Below are 26428 nucleotides of genomic sequence, written 5' to 3' on the forward strand. Positions count from 1 at the left end.
CCTTTGATATGGAGATGCAGACAGCTCCTTTTGGTGTGGGGATCAGTTTGCTTGTGTAAAGATTCAAAGGAGTTTGCCGTGTTAGTCTGTAGTAGCAAAATCAAAAAGAGTTCAGCAGCACTGCAGCACAAGCCCTCGATAACCACAGTCCTCCCCGTTAGATGCATCTGACAAAGAGAACCGTGGTCCTCGAAAGCCCACGCCAGGTTCCACTGGACTCCCCCTGACCCCGCCTCTGTAAAGGAAATCAGTTACCTGTGATAATGAGATAACCATTCATAGTCCCTATTCAGTCCCAGCTTGACAGAGTCAAATTTGCATATGAATTCCAATTCAGCAGCCTCCCCTTGGATTTTGTTTTTGAAAGGTTTCTGTTGAACTACAGTGACCTTTAAGTCCCTCTCCTCCTCTAGCAAATCTATGGAATGATTGGTGCAGAACAGGAATTGAATTGAATCATTTAACTTCAAGATATATTGTGGCCTGAGGAAAGATACGTAGGTCTGAAACGAGCGAAGAGGAATTTGCCAGCTCGTACTCGTTGCCACTTACCTACTTCAGCTCTGTCTTCCTTCAACAACGCTTCTAATCCACATGGATGTCTTCACAGCTTGATTTCCCACAGCTGCGGAGGCTGTTACCAGTTTACGCCATTGAACTACTGTAATACGGCTGGACCTTGAACGTTATTACTATATTGACTGTGGACTGTTCATTTATGTTTCACTGTATAAGTTCTAGTGGACACATATAATTACACTCAGCATTTATTGTTGTGCCCGTATTCACTTCTTTTTCTTTTTTGTTGTGGTCCTGTAGGTGTGCCATACCAAGACCCTGAAGAGCTTTGTATGTGATAACCAATACCTTGGACTGAGTGTCTGACCCAATGTCACCCAGTGAACTCCCATGGCAGAGTGGGAGTTTGAACCTGGGGCTCCCTGATCCGGGACAGAAACTTACCACTATGCCATGTGGTGGAGAGTGGTAGAGAAAGTGGACTTCTGGTCTGACCCAGAACTGCAATTGTTAGGGAGCGCTTTGCCACCGGGGATGAGAAAAAACAAGCCCATCTATGCCTGCCCAGGCTGCAGAGCTGCATTTGCGAAGGGCTGGGCCCTGTCGAGCCAGCTTCCCGAGTTCAGCAGGCACGGCCAGTTTCCAGGGGAGCAAGAAAGGGCCTGTGGCAAGGCTGGCACGAAAGGGCTGGCTTTGCTCCAGCATCTCTTACCGTTTGCCAGTTCCATGGGGTTCAAGTCAGGGCTGGTTGCAGTTGCCTGCCCCAAGGTGGAAGATCACAGGGCCAAGGGTTTTTTTGCGGGGGGGGGCACCCTCTGCCCTGTCCTCCTTATAATACCTGGATATCATTGAGACCGTGATGGGGCAGCCCAGCTCCTAAGCGAAAGGGGGGGCTGTCTCACAGGCACCGGGCCAGGAACAAAGGGGGAGAGGCCTGCGGCTGCCCTATCGCCGCCTCCTCCCCGCGGGAGGCAGGTGGCTAATCCGAACGCTGCTCTTGAATGGAAGCCAACTTCCCATTTGCATCCCCCCCCCGCCCCCGCCGGGGAGGGGTCAGAGTGGCTTGAGTCTGGAAAAGCCCGCGGCAGTCTGCGGCTAAAGCTCAGCGAGCTGCGCCGACGGGGGACGGGGTGGGAGGGTCGGTGCGGGAGTTGGGCGCAGCCAAGCCGGGCGGGGTGTGGCGCCCCGTCCAGGCTGGCGCGCGGCGGGCAGCGGGCAGCGGGCGGGCAGGCAGGGGCGGGCCGGCTTGGCCGGGCCTGGGAAGAGCCCCGCCCCGCGGGGGAGTGCCACAGGGGAGGCGCCCGGAGCAGGGCGCGGCGCGGCTGGGAGCGCCCACGGAGCGCGCCCGCCCGCCCGTCCGCCTCTCGCCTCTCCGGGCTCCGGCCCGGCCCCCCGTCCCTCCCCGGGGGCTGTGCCGAAGCGGACCAAGCGCCGGGCGAGTTGGGCAACTCGGGCGGCCGTCGAAGCTGCGCCATGGGGCCGGGCGCCCTGGGGATCCGCGCTGTCTGGGTGGCGGCGCTGCCGCTCCTGCTGGCGGCGGCGGGGAAGACCGGGCCGCGGCTGAGTCTGAGCTACGGTAAGCGGGCGGGCGGCGCAGGGGTCTCGGCCCGGCAGGGGCAGCCCGCGGGCCGTCTGGCGTTCCACTGGGGGGCGATTTCGCCGTTTCTTCGGGCATCGAGCTGCTGCCGCCCCGCCTCTCTTCCCAATCGAGACCCCGGAGCGTCTCACGGCGAGGCGCTTTCTTTCTGGGTTTGCCAGAAAGGTAACAACAACCCACCTGTGAGGTGGGCTCGGCCGAGAGAGCGCTCGGCCTAAGGCTGCCCAGCCCGGCAGGGATTCGAGCCTGGCTCTGCTCGCTGGCTCGGAGAAGGTCGGGGCGTTTGCCCAGCATTTTGGGGTAAAGGAGGAGCCACTAAGTGGTCTTGCCACCCGTGCGCATGGAAAGACGCTTGCAAGGTGCACTGGGGGGCCTCCCCCCGCCGCCCTTGGCATCTCTTCTGAAGGCAGCACAAGAGTGGGAAGGGTACCCATGAGGTCCTGTAGCCTGACCCCTGAGCTTAGAGCAGCGCTGCGAGACGGGACGGGCTTGCCCCGTAAGGATGGCAGGAAGCTGGAAGAGGCTATGACCCTTCCCTGGGTAGAGCTCCAACGGGACTGAGCCCTCAGGGCAAGGAGAGGAAGGCATCCCTGGCTGAGGCTGCAGGAAGCTGTGGTTGATGCGCTCTTCGCTGCACTCCCTGCATGTGCTGCTCTAACTGGTCAGTGTGGAGTGCGTGGCCCTGCGGGGTCAGGAGTCTACCACACTGGCAGCAGCCCCAAGGTGCTTGCCTCTCCTAGTGGGGGATACCACACGCGCTCCCTTTCATGTGTATCTTTAGACACCTGTGGACCCTCGAACTTGGGTTTGGGATACTCACCCAGGTCTGCAATCGACTGGGGGGAATTAAACTCAGTGTCTGGGGGAACCCTCTTCCTGCTTCCATAGCCTGGCTAGCTGGAAAACCGACACGTGTCGATTAGGGGGAGCAGAACATGTGATGTAGGGGGTCTTGTACCTGGGTAGTGGGCAAGCAGGCTCCAACCGCCTCGAATAGACTATCAGTGACCACAAAACGACCAGCTCTTTTCCAAAGCAAGCTTTAGAATTTATTGAGGGAAATAGAGTGGTACAGGGAGTAAAAGAACTCAAGCATGATGCAATTGTTGTCTTCAGAGGGACATCCATACAGAGAATTACATGAGAGGGAAGAAAGTAAAAGGAAACTGGGCCTCTGGCTGAAAGGGAATTCTGCACCTGGGAATGACTGCAAGGAGGAAGGAGAGAGAGATTTAAAGAAGGAGAAAAGGAGATTTTTCAGAGGAAATGAGTGAATAGAGTTTACCTGTATTCACTGCTGAACTATGTAGGATATGTTGTCTGCTTTGATGGTCCAGAGATTGAGAGAGGAGGATCTCAAGCAGAGATTCTGAAGATCCCAAGGAAAAGGTTGGCTGGTTCCAGAAGAGAAGAGAAGCGTGGAGTGGGTATAGCCTCTGAGCCAGCAGAGGGGATTAGACTGCCTGCTTTAAGCTGGCAGAACAGCGACAGTTTATAGGCACCTGCACAAAAGAAATAATTGTGACATCCAGGAATTCAGAGCGAGCCCAGGATGAGAATCTGTGGGTTTTCCAAGTTTGAGTGAATTAGGAAGGGGGCCTTCCCAGAAAGGTAACAAAAGGTAATTGCATCTTGGCAGAGTGGACAGAAGGGGCTGGCAGGTTGGAGCCTTCACTCATGCTTGTAGCCGCTTGGTAGGAGACAGACAAGGTTGCTTGATAGTAATTTGAGTTTGATCTCAGGGAGTCTTATTGTTGCTGATGAGATGGCATTGACGGATCTCGGTGGGTGCAAGCCCCCGTGGCAAAGGGTAGGCACGCAAATGTCCCATCAGTGAATCTGTGTCCTGCCCAGAGTTTTGGCCACTTGTTAGCATAGCCTACAGAGGGCCTTACCTTCCCCAAAGTATGGCATTGCTAGCTCCTAAAATGGCTGCCAAAACAAATTTAGCCAAGATGGAATCAGAGCAGACAACACACATCTGGAGAGGGGGTCCCTGGTAACACCAGGCTGGGCCTTTGGTAATGCAGAATCCGCTGTTGGCCATTGATCGGCTTCTCCTGCCAGTGGGGATGGAGGCCGCCAGTGCCCATCCCCCTTTTCTCTTCAAGTGGTGTGAAGCCATCCTGGGTCACGCTTGTTAACCGATTGTTGGGATTTAGCAAGTGTTTTCGTTTCAGTCATGAAAGAGTTAAACTGTTTGCGTTACTTAGTAAGTAAACTTATTTGCATGTAACCACTTAGGCCTCAAATAAGGATTCCCACCAAGGAAGGGGGAGTCACTAGACTTAATGAAGTAGAATTAGGGTTTTCTATTGGGCAACCTGTTTATTGGGGGGGGGGAATTAAGTGATGCTGTATACTGAAAATGTATTGCTCTTTGTTCAGACTTTCTTAGGCAGACTTAAGTTACCTTTTCTAGCAAGATGTAGTCAGTCTAGCAATTTATTATTTTCGTCCAATGTAACCGTATTTTTATCCTTTAAGTAGTAAAGGATTCTTACAGAGCTATACTGGAGTGTGTATCTGTTCTCATTAATGCCAATGCGCAATCTCTGCCTTAAACTTTGCTAATTTTCCTACACAGATGAGCTGCAGCTTTGTGATGTGGCAGGATATCTTGGTCCAGTTGGCAGACAGGGGGATGCTAAGGAGAGTTAGTGGGAAAATTAGTTGACCGTCCATTTCTGATTTGGGTGGGTGGGTGTTCTAGTCGTGTGTATGTGCCTTTCTTAGACTCCCATTGCTGGCATAGAAATTTATTTCTTAAAAATATTTTTATATACCATTTCCCAAATAACACAAGGCAGCTCAAAACCAACGCCAGCAAGGCAAAACCAAAAAACCTTAATACAGCCCAAATTACAGAACTCTCAACAAAGTTTGCTTGCTTGCTTGCTTGTTAGTCCACTTTTCTTGCTGAGACTCAAGGTGGATTACTGGGCAGTTGGCTGTTCTCTCTATCATTTAATTTTATATTCCTACCCTGATTGCATTGTTCAGTTGCATTGTCTATTATTTGTCTTATACTGTATGGTCACATTAGTGCTCGCTTTATTCCATTTTGTATTCCTGTTGCATTATCCATTTGATATCCTGGACTGTATGATTACTTTTCCTTCTTTCTCTCTCTGTACTCTATAATCAGTGAGAAAGGAGGGTTATGAAGAATCTCGTTAAAATAAGTAAATAAATGCATGCATGCAGTAGAAGACATGCAACAAACAACGCTATCAGGCTAGGATCACAGAATTATTATTATTTTTTTAATAAAATTTTATTGGATTAGATATCATTTAGTTTCAAATTACAATCAATTTCCCTATATCCAAATTCTAACCCCCTCCCTTTCCCCCCTTTTGTTGACTTCCAACAGTTTTCCAACCCTTTGTCCCTTTTCCCTTACTCATTTTAAATTCCTTCTATCTAACAAACATATACTTTCACTTTCTTCTAAGCTTATCTATATATCTATATAACACAATATTCTTTCTGTCTTCTTACTTACTTTAACAACTAATTAATAATAATAATAATACCTAACTGAATAATATCTTTCTTTTAGTAATAATCCTTTAACTATTTTTAATACTCTATACTCTATCTTATAATCCCTTCTTCAATATGGGACAAACAATTTATCCCTTTTTACATATTTTCAAAATACTTCCATAAACAATACATTCACATAGATCAACAATTTAACTTATACTCTATATATTACTTTTTCTTCGTATCTTATCTTCATTCTGCTTTAATTGTATTATTATATTACTTCAATTATGCAACTATATAATTATCATCAAAAATCGTCAACCAATTTGACCCATATATATCTTCAAACCAACTCATTCAGTTTAGTACATTATACAATTCTTACCAGCAATAATATTAATTAGTCTATCCTTATAGTTAATTATTTTCTATTGTTATACTATATATAATAGTCTAATAAAATAACTGCTTAGAAATTCACATTTATCTCTCCCCCCCCCCCCCGGTAAAGTCACCTCCCTCTGCATTTAATATATTTCAGTAGTTCTCAAACTGCCACAGTTCTCCTCCCACTTCCCATTTCTTAATTAGATATTGTTTCAGCTTCTCCCAGTCCGTGTTAAACTGTCCTGGATCAGAGTTTCTCAGTTTTCTTGTCATTTTATCCATTTCCGCCATATACAGCAATTTGTATATCCAGTCCTCGAAAGTTGGCACTTCTTGTACTTTCCATTTTTGCGCATACAAAAGTCTGGCCGCTGCTGTCATGTAAAATAACAATGTCCTGTGTTGAACTGGAATATCCTCCATTCCCAAGTTCAGTAGCAGGAGTTCTGGGTTCTTATTAATTTGAAATTGTAAAATCTCACTTATTGCTCTTATCATTTCCCCCCAGTACTGCCTAGGCTAGGATCACAGAATTAGAAGACAGCGGGGCTCCCCACAAAAATCACGGGGAGGGGGTCCAGGAGTCACGCCAGGCTCCCAGCCCCCTGTTGCTGCTCTTCCCGGCTTCGTTTTCCCCATTCCCCCTTCCTCCCTCACATCCTTTTCATTTGCCTCCCTGCCTTTCAAATAGAGTTCCCCCCCCGCCCCACCCATTCACTTATGTTTGTCATGTTGCCCACTTAGGTAAGTGTGCTGTAGTGCCTTCCATCGCTTGTTTGGTTTGCCACATTGTGGGGCTGCCTGGGTTTAGCCTGTGTAGGCACCCTGTGATGCTTCCTGGAGCCATTGTGGGCTCCATGGTGTTGGCCCCATTCCAGCCTGGCTTGCCACACCACTGTGCTGCCTGCTACCGGCCTGCACAGAGCTACCCCGGGGCCAAGATTTGCAGTTTTTGCTCATGCATAGAAAATGTTGTTGCTGACAGTCTTTTGGGGAGGGGGCTTCAACCGCCCCAATGTACTCTCTTCAGTTTTGAGGCTTTTCTGCTGGGGGGGGGGCGCTACACCCTGTTTGCAGGAAAAGCTTTTGTTGTAGTGTCCCAGGCACTGTATTTAAAGATCCGCTTGGGTTGGGACCGCATCAGAATTTGCTACATGATGCCTAAGCAAGGTATAGGAGACAGAAGTAGAAGAGACAGTGCAGCAGGGCTAGATGGTATCTGGAATAATGATTCCAGTGGTCTACAGTCCTATTCCATTGTAAAAAAGCCCTCTTGGACGGTTCCATTCTGCTACAGTTCTAATCCCTTCATCGAAATGCTCCCCTGAACATTTCGGCTTTGTACATTCTGTGAACGGACGGAAGCGTGAGGGCCTTCCTGACCTGGAAAAAAGTGTTTTTTGCAGCTGCATCAACTTGCTCTTCCAGTAATAATGCTGGATCCAGTATAACCCCCGGGCTCTGAACCGAGTCAGCGAGTTGCAGCTGGATCCCATCACACGTGGGAAGCACAGCACCCTTCAAGCCCTGCTCTTTCCTAACCAGCACCACACTCCACTTGTCAGCATTCAGATTCAACTCGTTCAGCCGTAGCCTTTGAAGCAGAGTGGCCAGGCAGTGGCCTCTGGATAAAGAGAGATACAGCTTGGGTATCATTAGCACATCGAGGACAACCTACCAGTAATGATTTCTCCTAATGGGAGACAGATTCAGTCGCATGGGAGATAACAATAAGCCTCAGACAAGTTCCACGCTGATCCTATCCATGTGGTGGTGGAAAGTGCCATCAAACCATAGCTGACTTATGGCAACCCCTGGTGGGGTTTTCAAGGCAAGATACTAACGCAAGTGGTTTGCCGTTGCTTGCCTCTGCAACCCTGGTCTTTGCTGGAGGTCTCCCATCCAATTACTAACCAAGGCCGACCCTGCTTAGCTTCTGCGGTCTGATGAGATCAGGCTTACCGGGGCTATCCAGGTCAAGGCGATCTTGTCCATACGGAACAATCTACACCTATCCAAAGCACCTCCATAATCCCTACGTCTACCTCCAAATGCCTCAATAGAACGGCATGGACCACAGTATCAAAGGCTGCTCCAGGAGGAGCAACAAAGGGGCCTGGGCTTTGTCTATATTCCGACGGAGATCATCTGCTAAGGCCACCAGCGCTGTCTCCAGACTCGTTCTAGACTGAAGGTAGACTGAAGGCAGTCTAGGGCAGATGAGTCACCCAGGAAGACTGGGAGTTGCTCTTCTAATTTGCTCACAAAGAGCCAATTAAAGACCGGATGATCATTGGCCACATCCATTCTTCTCTAGTGCTGCTTTCTAAGGTAGCGAATGGATGACCACCTGTTTTAGAGCCCAACAAAAGGCCCCCCACCCCCAAGTCAGGAATTCATTGATGTCATCCTTGCTTGATTTCAGCAACCAGGACGGACTGGGAACCAGAGTATTATATGGTGGCCTGCACAGATCCCAGGATTTTGTCGCAGTCCTTCACAGTAGCGAGATCAATCCTAAACAGACCACAGAGCATACCCTAGGAGACAAGAGATCAGAGGGCTGGCCAGCTGCAGCTGGTCCGGACTCTGACCTGTTCCTTGCAGGGTGGGCGTGTGCCTCCTCCAGTCCTTCTGATGAGGGCCCCCACACAAGCAAGGGAGCAAAAACACCCAGCCCAGTGACGAGGCAGAGAGTCACGGTGTGCCCCAGTGACTCAAGTCAGAGCCTGCAGTCTGAAAGGATTGCTCACCTGGGCTGGCAGGTATGACTGTTCTTGAATCTGCTGCTGTTTCCTGCTGCCCTGACCTGTCCCAGTCTGCTGCAGGGAAATCAGTCGTGGCAGGGAAGCACAAACTTCAGGACCTTGTGCCTGTGTTCCAGATGAGTTCACAAGAACAATTTGGGTCATTGAGTAGACAATGAGTAACCTCTGTGACATCTTCTTTGCAGCCAGGAGCCGATTCTCCCATTTTCCTTCCAAGAGGAAAAGGAAAGTTAGGTGCAGGGCTGCCTCCAGACATATTTCTGCCCCCGCTGGTGCATGGCGCAGCTCCGCCTCTTTATGCCAATGTGTTATGATGTCTCAACAAGCATGCTGATGTTGCAAAGGCCCTTGGGGGGGGGGTCTCAGCTGGGGGAGCTCTTGCAGCTCTGTCCACTGTCGCCCTGAAGAACTGCTTGGATCGCTTTTTTCAGTATTTATTTATTTTTATTATCTCACGGAGACTCGAGGCGGATTATACAGTGTGAGATTAGTACAGTCAGTATCAAGAACAATTCCACAAACAATGCCGTAGGGTAAATAGATACAAGTTCACAAAGACACAAGCATTAGCAGGAATCCAATACAACATAGTGGTGAAGTCTAACTCATTAGCGGGTCATCTGAGTTTCCCCTCCCTACAATACAGCCCTCCTATCTGAGTAAAAAGCCGAATTTGAATAATTCGGTTTTGCATCCTTTGCGGAAAGCCAGGAAAGTGGGGGCTCTCCTGACCTCCTCAGGCAGGCTGTTCCACAGGGTAGGGGGCCACCACAGAGAAAGCCTGTGTATGGGATGCTGTTGATTTAGCTGGTGGTGGCACCTGCAGGAGACCCTGTTCAGAAATAGCAGGACTATCCCTGGCCTGGTAAGGATACAACAGAGTCCCTCTATGCTATGCTTTTGAGATTAGAATTGGGCCGGCATCACCCTTCCCCAGAGAGCCTTCGCAGGAGCTGTTGCTGGGAAATGACGAGTAAACACTTCCTTCTCTTTCATGTCCTGAGTCCTCTTCTCTGGCCATGTTTGCACCCAAGTGTTAACACATCTCTAGTGTGGGAGTTCTTGAATAACCAAATCCCGATCTGCTGCTTCATGTGGAATACAGCCAGCAGGAGAATCTACCTTGGGGAAAAAAGTAGACGGAGAAGCTGCAGCAGCTGTCGCAACTTTTGGGGCTCCGTTCCTGTAGCCTCCCAAGCTTCATGCCGGTCCAGCCCCCATGCTCGATCCCATGTGCTCATCAGCATGCCAAGAAGAGCACTGTTCGGAGCAAAACTTGGGCAGTGCTCTTGGCTTGCCAATCTGTTGCCAGGTGGCAAGGTTTGCCTGGTCCTGAGATCGTCCTTAGCGGTTCCATGGGAGAGATGAGCATTCATCCAGATTATTTTTTGAGATATTTGCACCCAGAGCTTTTTTTCAGCTGGAACGCGGTGGAACAGAGTTCCGGAGTTCCGGAACATCTTGGAAATGGTCACATGGCTGGTGGCCCCGCCCCCTGATCTCCAGACAGAGGGGAGTTGAGATTGCTCTCTGCGCCATGGCGCAGAGGGCAATCTCAACCCCCCTCTGTCTGGAGATCAGGGGGCGGGGCCACCACCCATGTGACCATTTTCTCCGAGGGCGACCCGCTGAGTTCCACCACCTCTTTTCCCAGAAAAAAAGCCCTGTTTGTACCCCACTTCTCTCTCCCCTGCGGATCCTGTATATAACTTCTCTTTCTCCATTTTATGCTTTCGGGAACAACCCTGTGAGGTGGGTTAAGCTGATTGTGTGTGTGTGTGTGACTGGCCCAAGGTTATGTAGCATGTGTCCGTGGCCAAGTGGGGATTCAGACCTGGGTCTCCCAGATCGTAGTCTGATACTTTAACCACTATACACTACTGTTCCCCTTGGGTGTGCCAATGGATTGGTTGGCTCTAATGAACAAGGGGTCAGCTGCAACCTTCTCCCTCTAATGTGTAAAGGTCCAGAGGAGTTAGCCATGTTAGTCTGTAGTTGCAAAAATAGTAAAGAGTCCAGTAGCACCTTTAAGACTACCCAACTTTATTGTAGCATAAGCTTTTGAGAACCACAGCTCTGTTCGTCAAATGCATCTGACAAAGAGAGCTGTGTTTTTTGCAAGCTTATGCTACAATAAAGTTGGGTAGTCTTAAAGGTGCTACTGGACTCTTTACTATGATGTGCAAAGGAGTCTGCCCCCAGCTTAGTCTGTTGCTGCTGGCTTCATGGCCTACACCAAGCCTGTCACTTGCCTGACATTCCTGGCTACCTACATTCCTTTTGTGGCAAGATTCTTAGAGGGGAGAGCAGGCCCAAATTGCCCGGCTGGTATACGTGCTAGGCTGCTAACAGGTGAGTCGGGAAGCCACTGATGGCCAGTACAGGTCCAGCCACTGTGTGCCGAAAAGGAGGGTGCCACAGAAGTGAGCAGTCAGCTTCAGTGCAGCTGGTACTACTTTTTAAGGCAGAGGAAGGTGGCAGACGGGGGGCATCAGGGCTGACCTCCTAGCCCTGGAGCGCTGCTTCTCCTAGTTCCAGAGCTGGCAGGGAAGGGTGTCCCTAGTGGGCATGAGGAAATGTGTGTTGGCCTGAGTTTATGAAGGAGGAGGAGGAGGCAAGAGGCAGGGACTCTCTGGTGGTTGTACCTGTCCAAAGGGGAATGATAGGGCCCCCTTGTCCTGTTTTGGCCAAGGGCCTCTTCACCAAGTCAGCAGCCCTGGCGCAGCCCCTCTCTCCTTCACTTCAGCACGTAAATCAGCTCTTTCACACAAGGAAGCCAAATAGAGTGCTGCCCCACACACCACGATCTTTTCTGCTGAGGCAAGGCTCCCACCAGCAGGCTTTTTCTCACTCAGGACTAGGCCTCAGTCCAAGCTCCCTGCTGGGCATTTGACAAGGGAGATGGAAGCCTAGACTCCAAATCTGGGCTGTCCCCTTGAGCCCTGCCTAGAACCAGCTGTCTCCCCTTCCCCCAGGAGCCTTGTGCTGGCCGCAGCTGATAGGGAAACACATCTCATTGGCTTCTCAGAGCCAAGCTACAAGTAACGCCTTACACAGGTTGGACACTTGTCAGCTTCCCTCAAGTTTTGATGGGAAATGTAGGCATCCTGGTCTTGCAGCTGTAATGGAGAGCCAAGCTGTAAAACCAGGACGCCTACATTTCCCATCAAAACTTGAGGGAAGCTGACAAGTGTCCAAGCTGTGTCAGGCGTCACTTGTAGCTTGGCTCACAGTGGTGTTCAAGGGGTCTGTCTCATTTTTCCCGTCTCAGATTTGCGCTACATTCAAGGAAATGGTCTTCTGCAGCGCCCTGCAGTGGGACATGGCGGGAGGAGGCTTGCATTGTGCGAGGGGGATGTGGGACCCAAGGGGACTGAGCGAGGAGAGATGGTGTGTGAAGGGGAGACCTGGTGGTAGTGCAGAGGCCTGGATGGGAGGGGTGAGGCTGTGGCCTTCCCACACTGGCAGGAGTTTCCCAGCTTGGCCCTCAAACAAGCTGCTCTTCCTTGGGGTCTCCTTGGCAAAGGGAGGTAGAGACAGGAGGGTCTTCTGAACTTTGTGGGGGGGGGCCAGGCTGAGACAGCAGGGCTCCCCCAGGCTCTGTTGGGGTGGGCAAGTTTAGTGCTTGGCAGCTGTTCCTGCTCGGGGTGTCGGAGAGCCACTTCTTTGCCATCCAGGAAGAGTTTTTCATCAGCTGCCTTCTGTAAACAGCGGCGGCGGCAGCAGGCTGGAGCAAGTTCCCATGCCGGGATCAGGCACAAACTTGCTTTGAGCAAACAGAACAGGCTTTGCATGTGCCAGGGAAGGTCACCCGAGGTCATTGGGGCTGGGCGGTTCCCAGGCTCCTGAAGCAAACTCCCAGTGTGGGTTTGGGGATGGGTGCCACACCTGGGCGGGCCGGTCCCAGAACCACCGCAGCTGGGCCTCCTTTCTTCACTTTTGCTTGGGAGGGAGAACTCCTTCCTTGCTCCCCTGCCTGCTGCCTGAATTGCTAAGACATCACAAGAATGGCCCATTAACAAGACTTGCTTTCCGTAGAAGAAGCTCGAGGCTGGGCAGAAGATGCCCCTCCTGATGGACGGGAGTAGCCAGCATGGAGTAGTGCTTAGAGTGCTGGGCTAGGATCTGGGAGACCCAGGTTCGAATCCCCACTCTGCAACCCAAACCCTATTGCATTCTTCCTTGGATGTCCCGTTTGTTGATTTTATTGACTTACATTGTGTAATCTGGTTTGAGTCTTAGTAATAAATAAATAATGTCAAAAAGAAAAGGTATTCTCACATGATAGATCCAGGTCAGGGCTCTAAATGAAATCCTGCCCTCAAACCATAGCTGGCATAATGGCGACCCCTGGCGGAGTTTTCATGGCAAGAGACTAACAGAGGTGGCTTGCCATTGCCCGCCTCTGCAACCCTCGTCTTCATTGGAGGTCTCCCCTCCAATTATTAACCAAGGCCGACCCTGCTTAGCTTCCCTGAGCTGACAAGATCGGGTTCACTTGGGCTATCCAGGTCAGGGCAGGATCCAAAGGGCTTACGCAAAACACCAAAACAACTGAGATAAACAAACATGACAGGCTTTCCTGAATCCACTCAAGGTCTCTGGCTGTGAGCCAAGGGCCCAGCAAATGGAAGGAATCAGAAGGGGCCTGCTCCCACAGTCCCCCTCCTTTCAGAGCCAGCCCCCCAGGGCACGTACAGGGGGCAGGTGCCTTTGAAAGCAGCAATGAGCCCCATCTGGCAGAACTTATGTTGAGCCCCTCAGCAGACCAGAGTAGATAAGGAAAGGCAGGGCTTTTTTTCAGCAGGAACGCGGGGGAACAGAGTTCTGGAACCTCTTGAAAATGGTCACATGGCCGGCGGCCCCGTCCCCTGATCTCCAGACAGAGGGGAGCTTGGTGGCGCGGAGGGCAATCTCAACTCCCCTCTGTCTGGAGATCAGGGGGCGGGGCCAACAGCCATGTGACCATTTTCTCCAAGGGCAACCCACTGAGTTCCACCACCTCTTTTCCCAGAAAAGAAGCCTTGAGGAAAGGGAAAACAGGATGGGAACTGATCAGAGTGCTGTATTGTCTCAGGCCACCCTGGCCACTGTTCCTGGTGGTGGGGCAATGGGGGCATTCAAGGAAGGCCTGGGGCTTTCGTGGGCTGGGCTGGGCAGGGCAAAGGATTGCATGGGCAACCAGCAGTCAAGCTGGCCTTTGTGTGCCTTCTTCCAGACTCCCCTGGCCGGCTCCTGAACCGCTTTGAAATGCCTGGCGTCGCCAACTACACCACGATGCTGCTGAGTCGGGATGGAAGCACCTTGTACGTGGGGGCCCGCGAGACACTCCTCGCCCTCAGCACCACCTCCTTCTCCCCCGGGCCCCAACAGCGAAGCGTAAGTATGAGGCAACCATTTCTCTGCCTTCCCTGGCTTATCCCCCCTGCTGTGTTGGCGAAGACTTCTGCAGGGCCCAGTGGGCTGGTTCTTTTCCAAATGCTGTCGTCGTCCTGGGACAAATCTGGGTAGCAAGAGTGAGGCTGGAGCTTGTCGGTGCTCTCTGGCCTTCACCCTCCAGGAGTTGCCTGGGCGGCACCTGCTCTGTGTCTCTGCAGTCTCCTTGCTTCAGCATAAAACTTTGATTTTGGGTCCTGCAGCCAGAAAATGTATTTTGTTTCCCAGAGAGCATAGGCTGCACTTTCAGGGGAGTTGGTTTGAGAGCGCGCCTTCCTTTTCCTTACCCCTGGCAAGATGGAAGCAGAAAGAACATACTCCTGTTTTCTTATTTCTATTATTATGTAATGTTATCACAGTCCACCAGGTGTTCACTGTGAGACCTTCACTGATTCGGATTTTATCCAAGAATCTCGGAGTTAGCGTTGTTGTTGTTGTTGTTGTTGTTATGGTGTTCTTGACATAGAATTGAGGCAGATTTGGGAGCTGGAGAAATCTCTTCCCATGCCATGCGAGGAAACGCTCCAAGGGAGACAGGCGAGGGCAACAGCACCTGCCTAGGGCCTTGTGATCAGTGTCCTTTCTTGTCTCCAGCTGCCGTGGGCTGCTGAGGAGGAAAAGAAGCAACAGTGTGTCTTCAAGGGCAAGGACCCTCAGGTGAGTGCTTCTCCCACCTGCCTGGCTGGGGTGGAGTTGAGGCTGCCAGTCCAGCACCAGATGGGCAGTGGCCACTTTGGGCATTGAAAGGCTGGGGCTGGGCAGAAGGGCACAGGGAGTGTGGGCAGCTGACGGGCTGAACCCCTGTGCTCTGCTGTCCCTTGCAGAAAGACTGCCACAACTATATCAAGATCCTGCTACAGATGAACGACACCCACCTCTACACCTGTGGCACCAGCGCCTTCAGCCCTGCCTGCACCTACATTGTGAGGACTGGGTGGGGGTGGGTGGGTGGGGGTCTAAGTGATCTCCTAGAATAGTAGACCTGGAGGACTGCTGAACTGGGCCATGTAGCTCATCTCCCCCCCCCCCAATCCTTGGGGATGTTTACTCTAGTGCTGAGTGCCTTGCGTTGGACAGAGCCCGTTTCCAGTGGCAGCGTTGAGCTGCTGCAGGGGAGAGATGCTGGCCTGAAGCCCATTTCTGAGAAGCTCCAGCCCTAAATACTCTCTTCGGTCCCCCATCAGGCTAGCAGGATTTGCAAGGGAAGAGTTTCTCTCCATCCGTGGCCAAGGAGCACAGGCTGCCCCCAAAGATGTAGGGGGGAAGAGAAAAGCCTTGCCTGCCCTTGCATGACCTCTGCCCAGTGTTTTTGAGCCAGTGGTTGCGTCCCTAACCTGTTTTGATGCCAGGTCTCAGTCATTAGAAGCATTAAGAAAGAACAGAGCAGGGCCTCTGAACTTGTGCAGAATGTCTTAGCATTGGGATTCCACAGTGGGTTCATGAGAAAGCGATTTCTGGGCCTACCAGAGCCCATCTTGTCCTTCTGGGTAACTTTTCCTCCACACTGTCTCCCTTACAGAGCATTCCAGACTTCAGCCTGATACGGGAGACTTCTGGGAAGCTCCTACTGGAGGACGGGAAAGGCCGATGCCCGTTTGATCCTGAATACAAATCCACAGCCCTCCTAGCTGGTAAGGTGCTCCAGGTGGACGGCTGGCCCTCATCCTGGGGACAAGGGAATAGGGGGACCAGGCCACCTGGGAACAAGAAGGACAAGAGAAGGTAGCCAAGCTGTGGGGTGGGGCAGGCTGGGGCTGAGAGCTATTTTCACCCCTCCTAGATTTCTCGCCCATCGGCCTTCTTCGCCTTGCAGGGAAGACCTGGCATCCCATGGATAAGCGGCTCTGCTGTGAAGAGTGAGTGGGAGGGAGGCGCAGGGGCCGATTCCACGGGCTCTAATGGGGATATTTTCCGCAGATGGGGAACTGTACACGGGGACAGTAAGCAACTTCCAGGGCAACGAGCCAACCATCTCCCGCAGTCACAGCAGCCGTGTGGCTGTCAAGACGGAAAACTCCCTCAGCTGGCTACAAGGTGTGTGTTGGGAAAGGTGATGGGGAACCAAAAAGGCCCACCGCTCAGCTGTCAGAGCGGCCGGCGATGGTCAGATCAGGCATGGTCATAGATCCAGAGGAGTTAGCTGTGTTCGTTTGTAGTTGCAAAATAGTAAAGAGTACAGTAGCACCTTTAAGACTAACCCACTTTATTGGAGCATAAGCTTTCGAGAACCACAGCTCTCTTCGTCAGGTGCAACTTTATTGTAGCATAAGCTTTCGAGAACCACAGCTCTCTTCATCAGGTGCAACTTTATTGTAGCATAAGCTTTTGAGAACCACAGCTCTCTTCATCAGATGCAACTTTATTGTAGCATAAGCTTTTTTGAGAACCACAGCTCTCTTCGTCAGGTGCAACTTTATTGGAGCATAAGCTTTCGAGAACCACAGCTCTCTTCATCAGGTGCAACTTTATTGGAGCATAAGCTTTTGAGAACCACAGCTCTCTTCATCAGATGCAACTTTATTGTAGCATAAGCTTTTGAGAACCACAGCTCTCTTCATCAGGTGCAACTTTATTGGAGCATAAGCTTTCGAGAACCACAGCTCTCTTCATCAGGTGCAACTTTATTGGAGCATAAGCTTTCGAGAACCACAGCTCTCTTCGTCAGGTGCAACTTTATTGGAGCTTAAGCTTTCGAGAACCACAGCTCTCTTCGTCAGGTGCAACCTGACGGTTGCATCTGACAAAGAGAGCTGTGGTTCTCTAAAGTTTATGCTCCAATAAAGTGAGTTAGTCTTAAAGGTGGTACTGATCAGGCATGGTGATCAATGAGTTGTGGCCCTTCTGTTGAGCTAGCCAAGTGTTTTGCCCTGGGTGGGGACCTCTTTTGGTGGGGCTCTTGGCATTTGGAGGGGAGCAGCTCCTTACAGGCCTATCTTTGCTGTGGTTGGGGCATAGATCCTTCCTTCGTGGGCTCAGCTTTCCTACGTGAGAGTCTCCCACCCACTGATCCCCAGGGAGACGATGACAAGATCTACTTCTTCTTCAGCGAGAGCGGCAAGGAGTTTGACTTCTTTGAGGACACCATTGTGTCGCGCATCGCACGTGTGTGCAAGGTGAGGGCCATGTGTGCTGATGGTAAGCAAGCTTTTTGGAATTTGGCCATGGTAATGGGTGACTCTCTATGTAAAACCACATTCTGATGAGTACAGAGGAATTATTCAGGAACCTGAAGTGGCATGTGAAGAGCTCCTAAAGGATCTTTCCAAATGAGATTCAGTGTGAGTAACGCTAGGGAAGACTAAACTTGGGTTTGTAGCAGAAAGCTCAATGAAAATGTTGCGGTAGCTAAAAAAGGCAAATGTGATTTTGGAGCTGCATCTACAAAAGTATAGTAATTACAGATTATAGAGACAGATGGTAGAACTTCATCCAAAGGACTCCACCAGCCCTCAACAGTGGCAGCTGAGCAGGGTTCTCATAGAGGTGCTGAGTGCTGGTGACCCTGGAGTTCTCATTGGAACTTTGGCCCCAGCTTAGTTCCAAGTTTATTTTATGTATTTATTTATGTCATTTATAGTCCGCCTTTCTCACTGGGACTCAGGGTGGATTACATAGTGTGAGATTAGTACAATCAGTATCAAGGACATTTCCAGAAACAATGCCATAGGATTTTACTAAGATATAGCATTAGCAAAGAACCAAGACAAAGTTGAAGAATTGCTGAAACAGAACACAATCAGTTCTAGGACTGACTTAGATAACATGAAGCACAGGTAGTATATAGCAATACATATTCAAAGCAATACAAAATATGCAAGGCAACATAGTGGTGAAGTCTGTGGTCCCTAACTCATTAACGAAGCATCTGAGACCCCCTCCCTACACTTAAGATACGGAAAAACCTTTTATCGAAATCTTGCCTGGGCCCAGTCTTCCCCAGTCATCTTTGGAGGTATTCTGAAATGTAGGTTCTGTTGCTCTGATGTTGGGCTGTTTCACCTTTGCTGTCTTTCCTGCCCTTTCCTCCTTCCTGCTAGGGAGATGTGGGAGGAGAACGTGTGCTCCAGAGGCGGTGGACAAGCTTCCTGAAAGCCCAGCTACTGTGCTCGCGTCCCGGAGATGGCTTCCCCTTCAATGTGCTGCAGGACATGTTTACATTGACTCCGGGCGAGCACTGGCCGGAGACGGTCTTTTACGGGATCTTCTCCTCTCAGTGGTGAGACGTGGGAGCAGAGGTGATCACGGTCTCTCCACCAGGAAGTGGGTGGGGGCACTGAGGTGTGAGTCGAGAATGGAGCATGCGGGCCATGTGGTGGGCATATCAGGGCAATGGCTCAGAGACGTTATTGGCTCCCAGTTTGCGGGTGTCAGCAAGAGGGATATTTGGGGCTCCGTGCTTTCTGGGGGCACCTAATTGCCTGATCGGGACCTCTGTTCCTTTCCTCCAGGGATAGGAAGGGCAGTGTGGGTACTGCCGTGTGTGCCTTCTCCATGTCTGATGTGAAGGAAGCCTTCAATGGCCTGTACAAGGAAGTCAACCGAGAGACACAGCAGTGGTACACAGACACCCACCCGGTGCCAGAGCCCCGGCCTGGAGCGGTGCGTAGCTTTCATAGGTCCCCTATCCTTTGGGCACTGAAGTGGGTGGCTCTTGCTGTCTCTTTTCGCCCTGCCCTCTTCTGCCTGTGACATTCCCCACCAATTCTAGATGACAATTACATGGCTGCTTTAGACCTGGGAGGGCGGGGACAGCTGTGCCCTGCGCAGCCACTGATCCAGCCCTCTCCATAATCCCTCCACAGTGCATCACCAGCCATGCCCGCCACCTGAAGATCACCTCCTCACTTCAGATGCCAGACCGGGTGCTCAACTACCTGAAAGACCACTTCCTGATGGACAGCGCTGTACGGAGCCAGCCGCTTCTGCTGCAGAGCCATGCCCGCTACCAGCAAATCAGCGTGCAGCGAGTGCAGGGCCTGCACCGCGTCTACGACGTCCTCTTCCTGGGTACAGGTGGGTGGCCAGATTAGAAAAAAAGTCTTGTAGTTAGAAAGTGGAATGGACAAGGCCCTTGAGGGATGAGGGGTTCAGGTGAATGACGGAATGAGCGGATAGAGGCGCCGGACTTGCCTTTGAAAGGGCCACACCAATCCTATACACCAGTCAAAAGACTTGCTCCAGGGACAATAGAAGGTTAAGTGAGTGACTTGCCAGGGATAGGGCTTTCCAAGATGTGGCACTCTTCCTGGGGAACTCTTGTCCATAGGAGGTGAGTTTGCAGGATATGAGAGTCTTTATAAAGTCCGCCCCCATGGCCTTCCTGTGCCAATGGAAGAATTTTCCTTCTGTCACTTTAGAGCTAAACTACACAAGACGCCTGGCACGTGTTCTTCATGTTTCAGGTTCCCGCAAGTTTACTTGGGAAATGTAGTCGGGCTCCGCCGCCTGTCAGCTTCGGGCTTGGCTGTCTTTGGGCTCCCCTTGCTGACTGTTCCCCCCCCCCCCCGTCCTTCTGGCTCTGTCGCTACTGCTCTGACATGCCCTGCCCCAAACACAAGGCCCGACTACACTTCCCAGGTAAACGTGTGGGAACCCAACACGTGAAAAACATGTGCTGGGCGTCTCGTGTAGTTTAGCTCTTCGTTTTCCTAACTTTGCAGCTCTAGGTGTGACCTACTAGCAGGGCTTGGGGTAGTAAGCCGTTAGCATCACCAAGAGCTTAAAGGGTACTATTTCGAATCCCCCTCCTTTCTGCCAGCTCTCCTCCTGCAGCAGGGCTGCTGTCCATGGGCGGAGAGCAGTCATAATAATTGAAATGTTTAAGGTGAATTCTTGGGTGGAGGGTGTTTCTCCACACCTTGGGACTGAAGTCAGACCAACTGGTCTGTTGTTCCCAGGATCCACCTTTTTTTCTCCTTTTGAAGATTTGGCCAACTTTGCTTTTCTGCAGCCTCCCTGGCCATCCAGTGTTTCTCAGATATGATGGAGGGAAGTTCTGAGAACACACCATCAAGTTCCTTTAGTATCCAAGAAGACCATTCATCCAGCCTAGACAGGGCCGGATCGACGGGGGGACAAGGGGGGTAGTTTGCCCCCACCGCCGCCAGAGAGGGGGCACCGGGCGCAGCTGCCAGGAGCGTGCGGGCGGCTGAGCAGAGGGTTGAGAGCCAGCTTGCGCCATTCGCCTGCCCCAAGGGCAGGGGGCGTGCGGCAAGCCTGCTGTCCCGGTGCGCCGCGTAGCTGGCAGTAGCAACAGCAGCGTGGGTGGCTGGGAGGCCACCCGCGCCATTCGCCTGGCCCGCAGGACAGGGGGCGCGTGGCAAGCCGGCTGCCCCCTCAGTGGGGCAGGTGAATGGCATGGGCGGCCACCTAGCTGCCGCCGCCACCGCCAGCTCCACAGCATGCTAGGGCAGCTGGCTTGCTGTGGGGCAGCGTGCTCCACCCTGCATCACAGAAGTGACATCATCACGCAGCGCCAGGAGCACACGCGCGACTTGGGTTTCCCTGGGCGCCAGCAGCCCTAGATCCGGCCCTGAGCCTTGAACGTGTTTATACCAAGTTCTCTTCCCTGACTCACTCACTGTTCTGCAGCTGTAATCTTGGCCCCTCACCCACTCATGCTTCTTCTGCAAGGTTGTACACAGTTCCCCTTTTTCGGAGAAGACCGAGGCAAATGAGTGGAGCTGTTCAACCTTCTCTTTATCACTTGTTAACATTCCGCCTTCCTCACTGAGCCACAGGACTACCATTTCCTTCCTCGTTTACTTCAGACATACCTGGAAAAACCGTATTTTTTAGCTTGAGCTTTCCTGACCCTAATGCTAAAAATCCATAGATGCCCCTAGTGACCTGTCCCTGCTTCCATTTTTGATGTTCAGCTCATCCTTGAACTTTTTCTGTAGCCAAATTAGCTTCTTTAGACGTCTTCCTTTTTTGTCTTCGTCATCTGCACTGTGTCAGCAACTCCTTTTTCAGGAAGTCACACCCATCTTGGATTCCTTTTTCTAAGAGATTATCTAGTTATGAAATCTTGGTGTATCAAAATCAGCTTTCCTAAAGGTGAAAGAACTTGTTTGACTGTGTTTGCCTCCAGCTTTCCATAAGATCAAGAACGCCAGCGTTATGGGCATGGATTCTTGTTCCTTGAAATATCAATAATTTGTTTCAGGAAAGCATTGTCTCCATTCACTCTGTACTGAACAGCCACAATGCTGTTTTGCTTGTTTTCTTGTTGAGTTTTTACCCAGAAACTGTTTACAGGGCTACTGTGTCCCACCCTCTTGGATTTCTGTGCAGATGTAATAACAACAACAACAACTGTGCTTATATACTGCTCCTCTAGACAGATTAGTGCCCCACCCAGAGCAGAGAACAAGTTAGTGTTATTATTATCCCCACAATGCAGCTGGGGAACTGGGGCTAAGAGGAGGGGCTTACCCGAAGTCACCTACTTAGCTCCTGGTGGTAGTGGGATTCGAACCAGTAGAGTGCTGATTCGCAGCCAAACCACTTAACCACCGTGCTTCACATTTGGACATACAATGCTGTTCTCCCTCCTATTCTTAAACAAGGTATATCAATCAGCTTTGTATGCACAAGTCATGGAAGCCCATCCCTTCCCACGCTAGGGGTTCCAGCTCATCTTGTGTATTTTCCATGCACTATTAGTGCGTAGACAAATGGGGAGACGCAATGATTGTGGCGGTGGGATTGCATCCTCCCCTCCAGCCAAGGTACCTCAAGCTCCACCACTGTGACTGGCTCCTCTGCACCTCGCCCGGCTGACCACAGCAGCATTCCCCGCCCAGCCCACCTCCAGGTTTACTGCCGCCGTGGCAGTGAACCTCTCGGCTGCCTTGCAGATCCAAGGAAGTGGCAGCAACGACATTTCCAGGCACCCCCCCACTTCACTACCACCACAGTGGGGACTCTCCTGCCCCCTCCCCCACTGGACTAGCTGCTGTCCTGTCTGCCCACCTGCAGTTTCACCAGCTGCAACACAGCAGCGACCTCCTCAGTCACCTTGCCGTTTCACCTATGCGGTAGGGGTGGCAACGGCGCTCCCGCTCTACTTCCTGGCTGCCCACGTTCCTTCCCCTTGGTGGCTGCAACTCTCCCCCCTGCAAAGATTCACCGGTTCAGCAGCGGTGGCTTCCCCCCACGGCTGGGAGAGGCACGGGGAGCCATATTGCAAGAGAGGCTGTTGCTGCACATGTGCAGTCAACAGCTCGTGTGTTGGGGTTTTTTCTAAGCTCTCTTCATTAGGGAAACAGAATCTGCAGAGCGGGGCCACCTGCTGAAAGCTGTGGCGATGATGCTCCAGTGACTCAGAAGTACACAGTGTTCAGTCTGTGGTCCAAAGTTGATTTGCTCTGACTCGCCCCCTGGTCTCATCCTTTTCTGAATTTCATTCTTCGGCACTGGGGAGAGAGATGATGGGGGAAGCTCAAAGGTTTGCTTACTGTCATGGTCATAATAAAAGATAATACCCTGTGGAGAGTGCCCTCAAGTCATAGCTGACTTATGGCGACCCCTGGCAGGGTTTTCATGGCAAGTAACAGAGGTGGTTTTGCCATTGCCTGCCTCTGCAACCCTGGTCTTCACTGGAGGTCTCCCATCCAATTGCTGACCAAGGCCGACTCTGCTTAGCTTCTGAGATCAGGCTCACCTGGGCTACCCTACTACCCTACTGTTATTTAAAACAGGAAGCAGCAGAAAATTGCAGGCATATATGTGTATCCATTAGGGAAAAAAATCCTTTTCATAGGCTGACACATGCCTGTAATTTTCTGCTACTTCCTGATAGTACTTCCTGATTTCTGAGGATAGAGTTGTTGGTTCTGTTTCTCACACCCTCCCCTTTCTCTTCTGAGCGTAGATGGTATCCAGGGGGGACTCTGTACTACGCTGCCAGCAGGGTGATGAGGCTGTATTGAGAGCCACTGTGACGTGGTGTCCGGTGTAGGACTGGGAAGACCAAAATTCAACTCCACACCCAGCCATAAAGTTCAGAAGGTTACCTTGGGCCAGTCACGGACTCTAAGCTTAGCTTCTTGTTCCAAGGATCAAATGGAAAGCAGAGATCCCTTTCTGCCTCGGAGAACTATTTGGCCGAGTTCCTTGGAGGACTAAAAAGTGGGAACTGTTTGTTATGAAAGTAGTGGGTACGTATATTTTTCAGTGCACATCCACCTGTACAATAAAAACAGGACGCCCTTGTGCTTTGCAGGTGACGGGCGGCTCCACAAGGCCGTGGTGACAACAGGCCAGCAGGTTCATATCATCGAGGAGATCCAGCTCTTCCCCCCAGGGCAGCCTGTTCTCAAGCTGCTGCTGGACCCGACCAAGGCAAGGCTGCGAAGCAAGAGAGCCCACCCCTACCCCGGCTCCTTGCGGGGCAGGGGGCTGAGCTCCTCCCAGGCCCTCTCGGCCCAGAGGAGGGACGGCTTGGATCAGGGGGCTTCTGCTGTGCTCCCCAGGAACCGGCCCCGCTCAGTCCTGCCCCTCTTCCCCCCCTGCAGGGCCTTCTGTACGCTGCTTCCTATTCTGCGCTGGTGCAGCTGCCGGTTGCCAACTGCAGCCTGTACCAGAGTTGTGGGGAATGCATCCTGGCTCGGGACCCCTACTGTGCCTGGAACGGGGAAGCTTGCCTGCCTGTGGCCCTGCACAAGGAGCCCACAACGTAAGTGCGTCTTTCCTGCACCTAAACCGCCGTGGGGCTCGCTGTAGGGGCCCTATAAAGTCCCTTGCAACTTGTTCAAAGGGGGTCTTGCATCACCAGAAGGGGGGGCCAAGGGGGCTAGTGGAAGCAGCCAGGTTTGAGGCCTGCTGGCAAACGGGGCATGCCTGGCAGAACCACTGGGCGTCCCAAGCCACTGTGGGCCAGAAGTGGGCTGTAATCCAGGCGAACGTATTCTTGGTCCCTTGGTGCCCGGCCCAAATGTGATCATGAACAGCAGCAGCTGCCTGATCCCCTCTGGCTGGGTACCCCCTCAGAGTACCCGGGGGGAACCATCGTGCTCAGAGGGCATCCAGGGTCACTCCTTCACTCACCGCCACAAGGGCTCCAGGGTGGCATTTCAGGCTTGACCTGCCACAAAGCTGGGGCACTGGCCTCCAGTCCCTCCCTCACCAATGGGCTTTTGTCCCCTTTGTGCTGTTTGCCCCCCCCACACACACACCTGTCTCAACTGGCTCTGTTGTCTTCCCTCTCTGTCCAGGCCCTGGGCTCAGGATATTGAAACAGCCGCCGCAATGCAGCTTTGCCGGAGCAGCAGAGCAGGGCTGAACCACTCAACAGGTACAAAAACCGGGCCAGGGGGTGGGGCACACAACCTAGCTCTGAGAAAGGGGGGCACTTCCTTGTCTCATCGAGAGAGGGCCAAGACTTGCTGACTCCTGCCTGAAGCAGGACCCTGCCTTAAATGCCCCTTTTCTGCCCCTTCAGCTGCAACGTGCCAGCCCGTGTGGCTGAGCTCCAACGCCGTCAAGATGCTCCCGTGCCCCCTGCTCTCCAACCTGGCATCCCGCCAGTGGGTGCACAAGGGTGCTGCGCTCAACGCATCCTTTCTGGTGCTGCCCAAAGGGGAGCTGGTGCTGGTGGGCAGGCCAGACCAAGCCGGGCACTACGAGTGTTGGTCTCAGGAGGACAGCTTCCGCCAGCTGATAGCCAACTACTGTGTGAGGGTAGAGCCGGCAGCGCCAGGCTGGCTTGTGCCAGCCCAGGACCCCCTGGAGACCATCAGCACGTCCCGGAGCACCTCGCCTGTGGCGGCTGGAGGCATTGCAGCCCTGCTGGAGGCGAAAACCTACTGGACGGAGTTCCTGGTGATGTGTGTGCTCTTTGGCCTCACTCTGACTCTCTTGACGCTCTTCCTCTTGCACCGGCACCACAACACCATGAAGGCCTTCCTGAAGCAGGGCAAAGGCACCAACAGCCGCGGCAAGAAGCTGCGCAAGGCAGGGCTACCCACGGAGAGCCTGCCCCTCAATGGCACCAACATGCCCACTGCCTTGCCAGACCACAAAGGCTACCAGACCCTTGACGACAGGCACACGGTAAGCACACCCGTGCGTGACGCCCTGGGCCCCCCCAGCACGGCCTTTCTGGAGCCTGACCAGCAGCCGCTCAGCATGCACGAAAGCTTTGTGGAGGTGTTGGTTCCTTCGCAGCGGCTCCGCGTGCGCCTTGGCTCTGAGATCCGGGATTCGGTTGTGTGATTCGTTCTTAAACCCAACTCCAAGCGGTCTTGCGGTGCTGCCCAGGGGCTGGGCTTCTAGTGCCCTCCAGCATCTCCAAGCCCAGCACTAGAATGAACTGTGGCGCCCCTATAGGGTCAGGCAGTGGATTTAGTACTGCGCCAGGCTTTTGTGCCGCTGCCACAGCGCCCCTAAGGACAAGAAAGCACACACCCGACCGGAAACCGTTCATCTTTGCTAAGAAGGAAAGCTGAAGTTCCTAAAGGAAAATTCTAGGGCTGCACTTCTAGGGTGGTAAAACTTCACCTTCTGGGACAGCAGCAGGAGAAACGACCCATCCTGCAGGGCCCCTGGAACCTACACAGAAGGAAAGACCCAACCTGGCCCCCCCTGCTAAGAAAGATCTGGCTGCTGCACCCTTTGAAGGAGGGACAGGGGAGCGTATGCTGAAGGTGGCCTGGCGAGTTTGCGGATTTGTTGTAGGAGAGAAAATGCATTTGTGTGTGTGGGGGGCAAGTGAAGTCTGTGTCTAGGAATGTCAAGTGCTGTACGCCCCCCTTTGACTTGCCTCGTTACTTGAAGGTCCCAAAATGTGAATTATTCCTGGCCAAAGCCTCTCCAGGACCTTGGGCAGGAGACAAGCAGGTGCTGCTGCACCCCTTCGCCCCCCCCCCAACGATCTTCCACAAGAGGTTTTATTTGTTGTGTGTTTTTACATAAAGCAAGCACGTTTTCTTTGGCAGTTGCATGAGCCTAACTTCTCTTGGGGCCCAACCCTCACTCATTTGCTTGGGGGGGGGGGGCGGGGAGTCTTCTTATGACTTTTTGACTGTCTTTCCTGAAAAGAGGTGCAGCTTTTCCCAGCCCTGTGTCCTGCCACAATTGCTTTTGTCTCAAGCAGCCCTCAGATACACCTCCAAAGGGCTTTTTTTTTCTGGGAAAAGAGGTGGTGGAACTCAGTGGGTTACCCTCAGAGAAAACGGTCACATGGCTGGTGGCCCCGCCCCCTGATCTCCAGACAGAGGGG

The 26428-nt window shown here is 52.2% G+C and overlaps 1 protein-coding gene across 1 annotated transcript; it reads left to right on the forward strand.

Moving 5' to 3' along the window:
• Nucleotides 1–1853: 1853 nt before the first annotated feature.
• Nucleotides 1854–26140, forward strand: SEMA4B (semaphorin 4B). Its single transcript, XM_055002820.1, has 14 exons — nt 1854–2095; nt 13985–14145; nt 14797–14859; nt 15027–15125; nt 15722–15833; nt 16120–16236; nt 17158–17315; nt 18240–18418; nt 18651–18801; nt 19005–19215; nt 23432–23550; nt 23724–23884; nt 24423–24502; nt 24650–26140. The coding sequence occupies exons 1-14, from the start codon at nt 1993–1995 to the stop codon at nt 25420–25422; spliced, it is 2487 nt and encodes an 828-aa protein (XP_054858795.1). The 5' UTR covers nt 1854–1992; the 3' UTR covers nt 25423–26140.
• The last annotated feature ends 288 nt before the right edge of the window (nt 26141–26428 follow it).

This window comes from Eublepharis macularius, chromosome 18 (genome assembly GCF_028583425.1).
Source record: "Eublepharis macularius isolate TG4126 chromosome 18, MPM_Emac_v1.0, whole genome shotgun sequence".
Taxonomy (NCBI): domain Eukaryota; kingdom Metazoa; phylum Chordata; class Lepidosauria; order Squamata; family Eublepharidae; genus Eublepharis; species Eublepharis macularius.

Bases quoted from the DNA above. Each gene is read 5' to 3' on its own strand.
- SEMA4B (XM_055002820.1), top strand. From the start codon at position 1,993: ATGGGGCCGGGCGCCCTGGGGATCCGCGCTGTCTGGGTGGCGGCGCTG. The intron at 18,419-18,650 runs GTGAGACGTGGG...CCTTTCCTCCAG, and splicing joins GGGATCTTCTCCTCTCAGTG to GGATAGGAAGGGCAGTGTGG. The intron at 19,216-23,431 runs GTGGGTGGCCAG...TGTGCTTTGCAG, and splicing joins CGTCCTCTTCCTGGGTACAG to GTGACGGGCGGCTCCACAAG.